This window comes from Silene latifolia, chromosome 1 (assembly GCF_048544455.1).
Source record: "Silene latifolia isolate original U9 population chromosome 1, ASM4854445v1, whole genome shotgun sequence".
In the NCBI taxonomy this organism is placed as follows: domain Eukaryota; kingdom Viridiplantae; phylum Streptophyta; class Magnoliopsida; order Caryophyllales; family Caryophyllaceae; genus Silene; species Silene latifolia.
This window is the reverse complement of record NC_133526.1, coordinates 13,748,758-13,764,231: the sequence shown is the minus strand read 5'-3', so window position 1 is coordinate 13,764,231 and position 15,474 is coordinate 13,748,758. Positions and strand designations below refer to the sequence as shown.

At 39.5% G+C, this 15,474-nt stretch overlaps 2 protein-coding genes across 2 annotated transcripts; one reads left to right on the top strand and one right to left on the bottom strand.

Moving 5' to 3' along the window:
• The first annotated feature begins 10,103 nt into the window (after positions 1–10,103).
• On the top strand, positions 10,104–10,919 carry LOC141640836 (uncharacterized). Its single transcript, XM_074449516.1, has one exon. It carries the CDS (start codon positions 10,104–10,106, stop codon positions 10,917–10,919), a length of 816 nt encoding a protein of 271 aa, XP_074305617.1.
• Positions 10,920–11,107: 188 nt separating this feature from the next.
• LOC141640832 (uncharacterized) lies at positions 11,108–15,071 on the bottom strand. Its single transcript, XM_074449513.1, has 5 exons — positions 14,813–15,071; positions 13,915–14,196; positions 13,222–13,401; positions 12,488–12,868; positions 11,108–11,121 (listed from the first exon to the last, which is right to left on the bottom strand). Exons 1-5 carry the CDS (start codon positions 15,069–15,071, stop codon positions 11,108–11,110), a joined length of 1,116 nt encoding a protein of 371 aa, XP_074305614.1.
• Positions 15,072–15,474: the final 403 nt, after the last annotated feature.

Genomic DNA, 15,474 nt, shown 5'->3' with positions numbered 1-15,474 from the left:
GGGCGGCCCGCTGTCCACAATTCCCCAGGCAGAAAATGGCCAAGGAGATGTCATCGTATAGAGCAATGAAGGAGGGACGTGTTGTACATTCCCGAAGATTTGGCAATTGTGGCAATGTCTCACGTATTTGATGCAATCGGATTCCATTGTGGTCCAATAATACCCCAAACGTGTGATTTTCTTTGACATCATGGGCCCGCTCATGTGAGGACCGCATTCTCCATCGTGGACTTCTTCCATCACTTTTCGTGCCTGTGAATGATCAAGGCAACGTAGGATTACACCAAGAGGTGTTATTTTGTATAATTCTCCTTGCATGAGAACGTATTGGGAAGCTAGTAGGCGTATAACACGTTGTCCCCTTTTGTCCATATCAGGAGGATAGGTACCATTGAGCTTAAAATTCAGGATTGCTTGGAACTAGGGTTCCTGCGCGATTTCCTCTTCATCCGTGATTTGGTGGACATAAGCTGGCTCTGACCGTCGTTCGATGCACAAAGGCATTTCCACCATGTCGTCTGGCATATTAATCAAAGATGCGAGTTTTGCAAGAGCATCTGCAAATTGATTTTCTTCCCGAGGTAGGTGTAGATATGTCACGTGATCAAAGAATTGGGCAACTTGGTCTATTCTAGCTTGATATGATGCTAGGCTTTCGCTTCGGATTTTCCAAGATCTCGTAACTTGGTTGATGATCAGGGATGAATCCCCATGTACTCGGAGGTTTTTAATGCCTAAGCTCACTGCCGCTTGTAGTCCAATGAGACAAGCTTCGTATTCTGTAGCGTTATTTGTCACCTCGAAGTCGAGTTTGGCAGCGATTGGTGTATGCTCCCCTTCAGGAGAAATGAGCAACACTCCTATTCCAAATCCTCTTAACTTTGATGCTCCATCAAAGTAAAGGTCCCAGGAGTCTACATCAGTTTGGAGTATATCCTCGTCCGGAAATGACCAAGTATCTATCGTTTGTGCGTCATTGATGGGATTTTCTGCGAAGAATTCGGCGATGGCGCGATCTTTTATAACTTTCAGAGGCACATATTTGAGGTCGAATTCTGAGAGCATTAAAGTCCATCTTGCTAAGCGTCCGTTGAGGACGGGTTTCTCGAAGAGGTATTTGACTGGATCCATTTTAGAGTATATTTTGACGGAGTAGCTAAGCATGTAATGGCGTAGCTTCTTCGTTGCCCACACAAGAGTGAGGCATGTCTTTTTAAGTTGTGAGTATTTACACTCGTACTCCAAGAACTTATTACTAAGGTAGTATATAGCCCTTTCTTCACTTCCTACAGTTTGAGCTAGCATGGCACCCATGGCTGTTTTCTTGAGCTTCTTGAAGATAGGCTGATCTCGTAGAGGTGGCATGAGCACTGGTGGTTTAGCCAATATCTCTTTGATTCAGTCAAATGCCTTTTGACAATCATCATCCCACATGGTGTGGTCTATTTTCTTGAGCTTCTTGAAGATAGGCTTGCAAATCATGGTGAGTTTCGATATGAATCGACTTATATATTGCACTTTCCCTAGGAATCCTCTGACTTATTTTTCTGTTTGAGGTTGTGGCATTTCGATCAGCGCCTTGATCTTGGAAGGGTCTATCTCTATACCTCGTTGGCTAACGACGTATCCCAGGAGTTTGCCAGACGTTACTCTGAATGCGCACTTTTGAGGATTAAGCCTCATGTTGTACTTTCGTAGTCTTGCGAAAAATTTGCGAAGGTTCGCAATATGCCCCTCTCTATCCTTGGACTTGACAATCATGTCGTCAACGTATACCTCAACTTCTTTGTGCATCATGTCATGTAAGAGTGTAGTTGCAGTGCGTTGATATGTAGCTCCGGCGTTGATCAACCCAAACGGCATGACCGTATAGGAATAGGTTCCCCATTGAGTGACAAAGGCGGTCTTATGCATGTCTTCTATGGCCATTTTAATTTGGTTATAGCCCGCATATCCATCCATGAAGGATAGTAATGCGTGGTCTGCAGTATTGTCCACCAATATGTCGATGTGTGGTAGAGGGAAGTCATCTTTAGGACTTGCTTTGTTTAAGTCCCTAAAATCAACACAAACGCGGATTCTCCCATCCTTTTTGGGTACAGGTACTATGTTGGCTACCCAGTCAGAATACTCGGAAACTTTGATGAACCCGGCTTTGAATTTCTTATCAACTTCTTCCTTAATCTTGAGAGCCCATTCCGTTCTCATTCGTCGAAGCTTCTGTTTTACAGGTTTGAAACCTGGCTTAATCGGGATTCTATGTTCGGCGATATCCCTGTCGATCCCTGGCATGTCTTTGTAGGACCAAGCGAAAACGTCTTTGAACTCGTTTAGGAGGTCTATGAAATCGGCCCTTTCGGTAGAGCTCAAGGTAGTCCATATCCTAAGTTCTTGGAGTTCTAGTTCGGTTCCTACATTGATAGGTTTGGTATCCTCTATTACTGGTCCCCCTTCCCCTTCCTGTAGTATGTCTTTGGCTACGTAGGGAGGTATTTCGATTGAGTCTTGGTCATCCTCAGTATCATCGTAAACAGAATTGCACTCAAGATAACACAAAGAGTAAGCAGAACCTGATTTATTCATATTAAAGTTTGAGAAAAGTTGAAACAAAGAAGCCATCTGATCTGTGGTCAGTGGCGGCAAAGGGACAGTGGCTGGGACATTTCCCGAACTACTGTTACTACTCGAGGCTAAACTAGGAGAAATAAAGGGAGTGGGGATGACGACAGGAGGTGACTCCTTAGTGACTTCTCTAGACTCCGACTCTGACTCCGACTCCGATTCGAACTCATCGTCTTCTGGTTCTCCTTTGAACATCTCTCCTTCTCCAGTGGTGAGCTTGAAGAGTCTTCCTTGATTGTTGGTCCACTTGATTGATTTTCTCCATCCTTTCTGCTGATTCGCGTTAGTTTCTGTGATTAACGCGGTAGGGTTGAAGTGATCGTCCTGAAGTATCATGGTAATGATCTCATCCTGCGCGGCTCTAATGAATCGATCTTCTCCGAACAATAGACTAACAGCTTGTTCGTCTAAGCAAGGTGCTTGACGGGTTTTGACGGTAGGAACCGTTTCTGGAGGGATGAAGTAGCAATCGTGAAAGATCTCGATTCCGGCTAGCTTCCTCTAGAGATAATGCCAAGGCTCGGGAAATCCGTGAAAGAGTTCTAGACTTCCTTCCTTAACAAAGTACCCATTTAGGGTAGGGAGATACGGTCGCATTTGGACTCCTACATACTTACGGTTTTGAACTTGAGCAAGCATCTCGAGAACCTCTTCTTTAGTGGGTTTGTACCTTAGTCCAAGTGGTATCCTCTTTGAGTTGCCTTCCTTGTATGGTGCGAAGGTGTTTCTTCGAATAGGGTTCAAAGGCATTCCAGGGAAGTATCCCTGGAATTTGAGTATGTGGTTGACCACCAAGTTGGAGTAGGGATCATAGTATAAGGGTGTCATTTCGCTTTCTATGACACCTTATGCTTTGGAAGCCCCAAAGTTCATATACTGGGTCTGCAAGGACTTGATTGTTTGATTTCTTTTCGATTATTGCCTTGATGGGTGACGAAGTGATCGTCACCACTTTGCCATTTAGTGGGATCTTGATCTTCTGATGAAGGGTGGATGTTACCGCTTTGGAAGCGTGACTCCAAGGTCTTCCTAGAAGTATGTCGAAGGAAGCTTCAATGTCCACTATTTGGAAGTTAACCTTTCGCTCAATTGGCCATGTGGCTATGGTTAGGTTATCAAGTCCTACTACCTTTTGTCGTGTACCGTCATATGCGCGAATACCTTGATTGGTAGGGGTCCAATCTGACTCTTTCATGCCTAATTTGTATGCCGTTTTGAGGGGTATGACGTTGACCGCAGAGCCATCATCTACCAAGGACATTGGCACATTTTTCTTTAGACAAATGACAGTGATGTAAAGAGCTAAGTTGTGACTAGCGCCAAAAGGTGGCAAATCTTCGTCTGAGAAAGTAATGGGATTACTTAGCTTCGGTGATTCTTGGAAGACCAAGTTGACTACATCTTCGGGTGTCGAGTTATGTGCTACATTTAGCATTTAGGCCAAAGCTTGCAGTAAAGCTTGGCGATGTGGGAATGAGCTTGCTACTAATTGCCAGACTGAAAGATCAGCCTTTGTCTTCTGTAATTGCTTGAGCAAATGGTCAGTGGAGTCATCTTCGTTATCATTTGGTGTGACAACGTTGGTTGGACCATTTTGAGTAGTGTTTTGATATGGACGCCCCGAATGAGTTAGATGGTCCACATCTTGGTCTTCACCATTTTGGACTATTTCCTTGACTAGGGAGTTTTCAATGAGGTACTCGTCCTCATCATCATCGGCCCATACTCCATTGATCGTAGCTAGTTCCCTCATTTTCATGATTTCATCTTCTAGTCGTATGATTTGGTCGACTAATTTATCAACCACGGCGACTATTTCTTGCATAGTAACGTTTTGAGAGAAGATTAGTGGCACATGCTCCTTAGGTGTTGCGTTGGGATCATGTAAAGTTGTCACCACATTTTCTAATTCCCAAACTTGTCTATCCACACTCCTTGCCCATGTGATGAAGTTGGAAATGGTAGGGGAGATAGTAGAGTAGAACCCCTCACTCTTGATTGCATGGATCTCATCTTCAATTGGAGAAATGAGGTGTGAACAATCTAAGGTAGATTCGTCACTTGTAATCACTAGAACTCCAAGAGGATTCTGAGTGTTGTTGGGTTTACCTCCCGGCGGTATTGGTAGTCGACCATCTTCAATCATGTCTTGAAGCACATTTTTCAATTTGTAGCATTTTTCTGGGTCATGCCCCTTGCCCCTATGGTACTCACAGTACGAGTTTTCGTCCCAGAATTTGGATTTCTTTTCGCGTTCGGGAGTAGGTCCAATGGGTTGGAGTTTGCCTTGTTTCATTAACCTTTTTAGAGCGTTGGAGTAAGTGTCCCCAAGATTTGTGAATTTCCTTGGTGGGGTACTTTTCTTGGATGGCTCGAGAAGGTTAACTTCATCAGTCTTGCTAGTGGAGCCGTATGAACAACTAGTTGAGCCTTGGTATCCTCGACCTACCGTTTTGGACAAGAGCCCTTTACGGATGTCATCTTCAATCCTTGTCCCTAGTACGGTTAAGTCCTTGAAAGTCTTGATGTTTTGGTATCTCAAATGATTGGCATAGATGGGTTTGAGATTATCCACGAACTTCTCCACAAGGGTAGCCTCATCCGGGCGTTCAACTAGTTGGGTACTAGTCTTCCTCCACCTACTTAGGAAGTCGGTGAATCCTTCTTTGTCATTTTGGGTAAGAACCTCTAGAGTGCGCATGTTAACTTGGATCTCAGCATTATCAGCGTATTGCTTAGCAAATTCGATCGCGGCATCTTCCCATGTAGCGATCTTCTTGTGTTCTAAAGAGTAGAACCATTGTTTTGGGATGGTGTCAAGAGATGAAGGAAAGATCCTTAAGAACATCTCGGGTTTTATGCCTTTGATAGACATGTAATCCTTGAAGGCACGGATGTGGTTCAAAGGGTTTTCGTGCCCCTTGAATTTAGGGATATCCATCATATTGAAGTTGGTTGGCAATTTGGAGTTGACGGCCTCATACTTGCGATTATTCTCCCTATAAATGTCATCCCCTTTAAGGTACATCAATTGCTCCTCTAAGTATTGGAGTCTTTTCTCAGCTACAGTTAGTCCCATGGGAGGATTTTCGTCCTTGGATTCACTTGCGAAGTCACCTACTACTTCACTTTCGTGAGGAGGCAATCTCCCCTCTACGGCGTAGATCCGACACTCGATGGTGTCAAGGCGATCATACACTTGGTCTTGAGTAACTTGGATTTGGGCTAGCGCGGCTAGGATTCGATCATTACCATCTTGAAGTTGGTTGAGGTTCGTGTCGCTGGTTCTAGGCATCTTGAAAACTGGATAAGAGATCGATGACGAATCAAAACACGATCGACCATTCTAACACACTTGCTAAAAGAAGAAATGTTTTGACTCGTGAAGTGGGTGTGTGCCACTTGTGTTGAGTGAGCTTTGAAGAAAGGACAAAGTTTTGGAAAATGTGTATCCTAGTCAACTATAGTGTAGTCGTAGGAGTGGACTCAAAATGAGGTTTTGAAATGGGCGTGTGGCCCGAATTTTGACTCGACAAACGGACAGAGTTTCGACTGGGTTTTGCGCTAATCGAATGGCCCTTTTCGAAATTTTGATTAAAAAAAGGGTTTTGATTTTTGCAAAAATCGTCATGGTTTCGTTTAGAAATGGTGATCACGTAAGGTATAAATATTTATACAAGCATTATAACGGGATGCTGAGTGCTTTTAAAAGGGTTTTGGTTTAAAGGGTGGGTTGTCATACCGAACCATCAAACCCGAAGTCTGTGGAGAGGCTCGTACCAAACAAGAGTAAGGCCGATTCCTAGTCCATTTCCTCAAGTAGTGAAGGCCCTTGATACAAACAAGAGTAAGCATCATGGTATGGATGACGTCAATCGCTATCCATCCTTAGGCCCAAATAAGAATTAGGGCCGTTTAGACCGGACGATTGGTCGAATGGGTTGGGTTGGGCCTAGGAAGGCCGAATGAAACGGTCTAGGAAGACCAAGTTATGAAAACCGACAATTATCTTGTATAAACTATTCCATAACCTTGTTCAAGTTTCACCCTTTTGGCTACACGTAAGTGTATTATCCCCAGCGGAGTCGCCAAACTGTGGACAGTGGGGGCCCATGGGGGCGCTTGGGAGGAAGAGAACAAGCGTTTGCATTTTGTTGGAGTCGCCACCAATTTTTATGGGAAATTAGAACCGTTCGAATACCTCGTGCCATGTCAAGACACAAAGTAGAGACATGAACACCAAGCAATCGTTACCCTTAGCATTCTATGTCTAGAATGACTCTCGTGGATGTCAATGAACACGGGTGTTCAGAGAGATCTGGAGTAAGGGGTGAGGGTACGTATTAGGAAGCTCTTTTGATCGAACACCTAATCCCGCCCGCCTCGATAGCGGCCTCTACTAATGATTAGGGAAATTGTCTATACTCGATATATCGTCGATTATATGCATACAATGCAACATCCAAGTTTTAATCCTAACATGTGAGAATTAATACTAACTCGGTGGACACGTAATTTAACATACAATTAATGTCGAAGTAGGATTTAATGCTCAATTACACGTGAAAACATACAAATGATACAAGAAATATGATAAATACAATAAAATAAAATTACAATAATTACAATGGATTAAGCGATTTATGTCGAAAATACCTTTAAAACGGATAATTTGAGAAAACGAATAAAAGAGAGAAATAACGAACAAATCAGAAGGTGATAATACGATTAATAGTCCATTATGCGTAAGCTAATTAAACTAGGTCAAGCAACAACGGAGTTCAGAGACAGAACTCAACCTGGAACAGGCGCAGCAGGACTGCGCCCTCTGGAAGAGGCGCAGCAGTTGCTGCGTCTGTTCCAAGGGTGAGTTCGGGTGTGAAGTTTTGAAGCGCAAATCGTTAATATTAATTGGTTAATTTAAGGATTGATTACGATATTTACTCGGATGAAAGTGATTATCAGGTTATTTACATGTTATTGATAGTCATAAAAGCAACAAAACATGGATGAGACGGATGCAAATGGATTATTTACATGGAAGAATGATTGATTAGTGACATGAGTGAATAAAATAGACTAAACATGATGAATTAATGACAAATTAATGACGAATATCATGAATAACAGGTGGAAAATATATCAAGGATCGAATTCCAGAAACCCGATATGAACAAACCGAATTCCTACAACCCGGATTGGATTTAATGATGAAAACCCGCAAATATGAGATTATAAGGGATTTAAGTCGAATTTAATGACGAATTAAACATGTTAATGATGATGATTAATATACATGTGAGATGATAAGCTATTATGTCAAAGAATTAACAGGAAACAAACGAAACAAATAAACACGAACGAATTACAGAGGACGAAGGAAGAAGAAAGGAAGCAGGAACTGCGGCAACCTCACGAAGAGGCACAGCAGGCACTGCGCTCCTTCGAAGAGGCGCAGCGGTTGCTGCATCCTTTCTCGACGGTCTGTCTTCTGGAAATCCGCAAAAAAGAGATTTTAAAGTACGGTTTTAGAAATCGGTTTTAATAAGTATTTTCGATATAAACCTTACATTAATGATACAAAAAGTAAAGAACAATAATAAAAGAGAGATTTACACCCTCAGGCTTACATGTTTGACGAAACGAGAAGGACTAAGTTATCGATTAGCGATGCTCGACTCGAACTATAATGCAAATATGAAAGTGCCCTCGTAAGAGGAAAACGATTAGATTAACTAAGTTGATTGATTGTGGAGTTGGTCAAATTGGTCGGTCATGCAAACGAGGCTGGTACTCAGAAGGATCCGAGCTTACGTGGTCGAATATTCAAGCACGTAGATGCCAAAAAGTAAGAACAAAGGTCTAGAATGCAAAGGGAGAAGAGAAGGGCGGACACTCGCGTGAGAAATATGAGGAGCGAAGGTTTTTTTTTATACTAATCACGTGAAGGAATTAAGGTTTCGGAGAGTCTTTGGAAGTGAATCTCCGAAAGATATGAAAAAGATACGAAAATTACGCAGAAAAAGGCCTGGGAAGAGGCGCAGCAGCCACTGCGTCTCTTGGAAGAGGCGCAGCACCTGCTGCGTCTGTTCCCAAGTGGTTTTCTCCTGCGGAAGAAAGATTTCCGTGTTTAAGTTATGGTAGGACGGAATATTTTGGTTTTCCTTAATATTTTGTATGAATATTACGGAAAATTGTTTACCAAAGGATAAAGATTGTGAAATATTTATAAAATATGGAATAGAAATATCCGGAACATTCCAGAACATTCTGACTCGGGATTTAACGGTTATCAAAAAATGAAGACGGTTTTAGGCCCGGACTCCAAATATACTCTAATTACTGTCAAAACGACCGTATCAGCACGTATATGACAACTAAGAGGTAGACATTAATGTTTGAGCAATCGTTTGACGATAAACTTACGAACTGTCATAAATCGTTCCGCGTACCAAACATGCGGCCCAATCATCACCGGGTGGTTTGCGAGAGGTGCAGAAATGAGGTATCTACATAAAGGCAGGAAAAGATGATAAACTATCAAATAAGGAGGGACATGTCAGGATTTCGGTTCACTACGGTAGTACAGTGACTCAACTGTAAACAAATTAGATAAATTACTGCGAGACGGATATGGAAAGGTCCTCTCGCTCCACTTTCTATCCTAAAATACCACTAACTTAACTTTCGTCCTCGTCAGGGTAGTCTACTGTTCATAGCAGGCCAATAAACATAGTCAGATTAAAAGGGTGACTCAGAAGCGTGACTAATGACCTAGTAAAGTAATGCTTAAATAGAAAATAAACTAAGTTTATCAACTTAAAACAACTCACGGGCTAATTAAAGCCCACGCCAACAGAAACCACTCGATCAAGTAGAATAAATCCACTCGATCGAGCAAAACTCCAACAAAACTACTCGATCGAGTAGAATAGTTACTCAATCGAGTAACCTCTTTTCAACACTTCTTGATCGAGTATAAAAGTGCTCGATCGATCAACCCAGGCTATAAAAAGCATTCGATCGAGTAGTAAAGCCACTCGATCGAGTCTTCTTCCTTCAAATCAGCCTATACTCGTGCCCGACTGCCTCGTAAACCGTGCCTTCACGCATTCCAATAAAGTATCTCACTCTGGAAAATCCCGTCTCCTCAAAATGCATGCAAAAAGGACGAAAATGGCTCGATCCCACTACTTTTACGTTCATTCCTACAAAATAGACAAAACGAACCGAAGTAGCCAATTCGGGGGCAAAATGCGATATAAACAGTACAAAAGTACTTGGAAATACGTGCTAAAATAGGCTAAAAAGACTATATAAAAGGCACATATCATTATTTATGGAGTGAATGCAAGGTAATTGTTATATCACTTCAACAAATTGCAAATATTTTCCCTAAATAATTCATATTATGATTATTATTAGCTACGTATTAATTTCATTCTATATAAATTTATCAGGTACTGCGCCTTACAAGAAATATGCGTCTACAACAAGGAAGTTCAGAGGCTGATGTACAAGAGTTACGAGAGTTCGCTAAATGGATCCTAAAGGTTGGAGATGGGACTGCCGGAGAAGAAAATGATGGTAATGTTGATTTACAGCTTCCTGATGACATACCCATAAAGGAAGATGGTGACCCAATTGCCTCCATAGTCAAAAGAACATATCCATCTTTGGTTCAAAATTTGGGGAATGCAAAATACTTTTGTGAGAGGGCAGTCCTTGCTCCAACTCACGATATAGTTGAGACTGTGAATGATTATATATTGTCTCAAATTAAGGCAGATGAGCGGATTTATTTGAGTTCTGACCAAATAAGCAAAGATGAAGGTAATTTAGGGAGACAAGATCTATACTCCACGGAGTTCTTGAACACAATAAGATGTTCAGGACTTCTTAATCACGTTCTAACACTAAAGGTTGGGGCTATAGTCATGTTGCTTAGAAACATTGATCAAGCAAATGGACTGTGTAGTGGTACAAGGCTTGTGGTAACTGGTTTAGGGGAGCGTGTGATTAAAGCAACCATACTCTCTGGAAGCAATATGGGTGACAGCGTTTATATCCCTCGAATCACATTAACCCCTTCAGACATTAATAAGTTTCCAGTTAAGTTTGAGAGAAGACAATTCCCTTTGACTGTTTGTTTTGCAATGACTATTAATAAAAGTCAGGGACAGTCTCTTGCTCATGTAGGGTTGTATCTCCCTAAGCCCGTCTTTAGCCACGGACAACTATACGTTGCCGTTTCAAGGTCCTCATTTGCGACAAAGATGCGGGGATTTCTAATATGACAACTAACGTAGTTTATAAGGAGATTTTTGACAGTTTGTGAAGAATTGATTATATAGTCTACATCATGGATATTTTACTACAATTTGCATTCCATTATATTTTTCACACTTAATGAATAATAACAATTTGCATAACGATTTCTCTTAACTTTTTATTTTTAACGTACTTCTTTGGTTATTTAAAACATTCAAATTAGATAACCTATTTTAAGTTAAAAACATGTTATTCATGTAAACCATGACATGCACGAAGGAAAAACATTTTATGACAACACAATATTCATGTAATATCTTCTTTTTTTGATAATTCTTAGAAACAAATGATAGAAAAAAATATATTGACTTAATACTTAGATCATTTGAGAAAGACAATGATAAATACTCAATAATTTTTTTTTTTGATATTCTCAGAAACAAATGATAGCAAATAAAATCAAATATGAAATATGAATTGTTAGTAATATCTTTTTTTTGTGAATATTTGTTAGGATTATCTTACTATTAAAATAATTATCTTACTATTAAAATATTTTGAGAAAGTCAAAGAGATATACACAATAATCTCGGAATCAAATGATAACAAAAAATATTCAGTACAAATTATATGAGATATTATTTGAGAAAGTCAATGTCATAGACTTAAATATATATTAACTTAATATTTAGATAATTTTAGAAAGTCAATAAGATATAGTCAATATATTTTTTTTGATAATATATATCCTCGGAATCAAATATCTTTTTTTGTTATTCTATGAATCAAATGATAACAAAAAAAAATCAGAAAATCATATATGAGATATTATTCATTATTTATTATTTATAGCTCTAATTCTGGTGCCAATATGAAAATAATAAAATTTGTCTACCCTTAGATCATGTTATTGAATGACTTAGATTAAAAGAAAAAAGCAACTAATAATAATATTCCAATGGCTAAAATAATTACCTCTCTGCTCCTATCACTCATAGGGTATTAGCATGCATGCAGCTTGTCAATCAAAACATCACACACACGTCCTACTAACTTCCCCCTATTTATCAAAATTCAACGTTCTGGTTTAGCACATTATAACTGTTTCGTCCAATAAAAAATACTTCAACAAAATACATTGTAATACCAAAGGCGGCCAGTTGCCTTCCTGGCAGTTTGATGTCTAAACACAATACGAAACATCATGTTGTACCTCGTATTTTGTGTAGACATACCCAAAAAAATGTACTACTTATTAGGTATTATATTGATTATTCTAAGATGCATTCTTCTTCTTCTTCTTCTTCTTCTTCTTCTTCTTCTTCTCCTTCTTCCGCTTCTTCTTCTTCTTCTTCTTCTTCTTCTTCTTCTTTCGACGAGGGTACTGACGATTGCGACAATGGTGGGTACTCTGCGAATGGGTTAGGGCAGTTCCTTTTGTCATGGTTAGCTAATCGCTTGCAATTTTTACACATACGTTTTGGCTTCCTTGCCAAAGCAACTGCTTTTTCCTTCATCGACAACATTCTCTTTCCGCTCCCCTTGTTCTTGGATTTCTTGGGCGGCAAAATGGTTATCTCCTGACTAGGAGAACATCCAAGAATTTTCTCCAACTGTTGTTGTTTATTCAATGGTGATCCTAATGGTGAAAGTTTATCCTTAAACTGTCTAATTAGACTAGAAAAATTGTCGACATCATTCTTCATTTTGCCCATGAGCATACCAACTGTCTGATGAATCTCCGACCACATTACTGACATCGCTATTTGTTTTCCATCTATTATATCAACGTCCTCAGTTGCTTCACCATTACAATCGAACATTTTAGACAACCTTGCATCTTTACACCATCTTTTAACAACACATTGTTCTGGAATAATCTTCACTCCGTTTGACGAGTAAATCCATATGACATGCCGACAAAGAATGCCTTTCCCCTCAAGCATTCTGCAGCTACAAGTGGCTTTCAATGTATCTAGTTCAACAATATAGAGTAATATGTTAGTTAAATCAGTCAGAAGAAAGTGTGACTGTAATACACAAAAGTGTAATTTTAATCAATAAAAGTGTGATTTTAACGGAAAAAAGTATAACTTTAACAACACGGTATAATTTTAACCTAATTTATAATTTTAACAACCCAGAGTGTAATTTTAATGAACAAAAGTGTAATTTTAATGGCTTAAAGTATAACTTTAGCAACCCAAAGTATTATTTTAACATCCCAAAGTATAATTCTAACAACCCTAAGTGTAATTTTAATCAACAAAAGTATAATTTTAACGGATAAAAGTATAATTTTAACAAACAAATGCTACAGAATGATACCTGGGTAGTATGTGACCTCATAATTTATGTCCTTGTTTGCATCTCTTACAATGGTCAGCTCTAAAGAGCCACACTCAGTGAATCCTCTACTTTTACAAGTACCGATTGAGCACTTGGCCTCTTCTTGAAATTCCTCGAATACTTTATGGCTGTACACTTGCGCCCCGTGCACTTCGATAGCTAGATGCGTTGATATTACAAGGAAAGTGTGTCTCATTACGAGTTGTCAACTGTTTGTGTGTGTCTTTTTTGGTCCATCGCTGTCAAAACGCATCGAAAACTCAACTAATGTTAGGACTTACTCTCAAATCTCTTAAAAAAACTATTTTCGCTCTCTTATCTTTGGGTTGTCCTCATAACACCCCCCCCCCCCCCCCCATATCTAGGTCCTTACGATGAGCCATAACCCACTGCTTCCTTTTAGCGTACATTTCTTGGAACCAGTCAATGTTATTAACATTGTGTTCCCTGCCAATTTCTTCCCATTTTGCATCGAACTCTGCCGCTTCAATGTCTTCATCCCATATTATGGCATTCAATTTCTTTAGAAACACTGAATAATCATCTCTCGTCATTCCATACTTGCTTGGCACCTTGTTCATGATATGCCACATACAATATCGGTGGCGCGCTGTCTTGAACACCAATGGCACCGCTTTAAGAATTCCAGGATCCTGATCGGTGATAATGTACTTAGGCTCTTTGCCACCCATCGCAGCCAGAAAACGGGTGAAAACCCATTTAAACGAGTCTCATCTTCATGAGCAACAAGCGCTCCACAGAAAGTGACTGATCGTTTATGATTATCAACCCCGGTGAAAGGTGTGAAGGACATGTCATACTTATTGGTGGAATACGTCGGATCGAAGGACACGACATCCCCAAAAACTGAGTAGTTCCTTCTAGCGATTCCGTCGGCCCATATAGCTTTACTAAGGCTACCGTCAGAATCAACATCGTAGTCAAAGAAGAACCCTGGTCTAATAACAGCCAATTCCTTAAAGTGGTCCACGAACATCTGACCGTCCCGTTCATGAATGTAGCATTTCACATCTCTGTGAAAGTTCTTAAAATCATTCAAACTAGCTCCGATGTTTTCAAACCCATTAACATGTTCCTTCAAAATTTTGTAAGTCTTCGTAGCTCCTATCTTTAGCTGTTGATTATAGACAATCTTTTAGATGTACGTATTTTAATCAACACAAACATAATTCAAACATATACAAATGTATAAGTTCAAAAAAAGAAAAGTGTTGTTTTAACAAGAAAAAATGTAATTGTAGACGCAAAAAGTGTAATTTTAGATGACCAAAATGTAATTCTAACAAAATAAAGTGAAATTATAACATAAACAAGTGTAATTTTAATCAAGAAAAGTGTAATTTCAATCAACTCACCCTTGAATTATAAAGGATTATCATTTTGTGATAGTCTGTTATGTTGCATGCCAACTTTTGAAACTCTCTATCTCTGGCTGATACGAGTTCATGGTTGTGGCCACTGTGGAATCTGTCAATTCGTAATTTCCCATTCATCACGAATAGCCTAATCCTCGCTTTGCAACCAACACGCCTGACTTTGTGTCTCCTACCTGAGTCCTGGCCGCCACTACACTCCAATTGTCCCTTATGTTTGAACCCCTCCCGGTTGCAAACCAACAGTTTAGATTTGATCTCCCCTCCACGCCATCTCTTAGTCGTGTACTTACGCACATCAAAACCACAAGCAACAGCATAAATTCTATAAAATGTCACTGCTTCCTCTATTTCCGAAATTTCGACCAACATAGGGGGTGAACTTAGCTTCAACGTCTTTGCAAAATTCTTCTTCGTTCGGCTTTCGTTTTCCATTGTGCTCAATATTATCTGACAATGGCGTAATTATTATCAATTGTTTTCATAACAACTTAAAGTAACCCATATATTTGTTAAAATTATATATTTCTTAAAATTACACTTTTCGTAGTTATCATTACACTTTTGTCTGTTAGAATTATACTTTCTACTATTACAATTACAGTTTATAAACTTACAGCTTTTCTGTTACAATCAACCCTTTGGTTGTTAAAATTACACTTTTGTCTGTTACAATTATACTTGTTACTATTAGAATTACAGTTTGAAAACTTACAGAAATTGTCTTTTGCTAGTCAAAATTACACGTTTCTCAGTTAAAATTATACGTTTTACTATTAGAATTACTGTTTACAAATTTAGAACTTTTGCCTGTTATAATAACAATTTTACCTGTTAA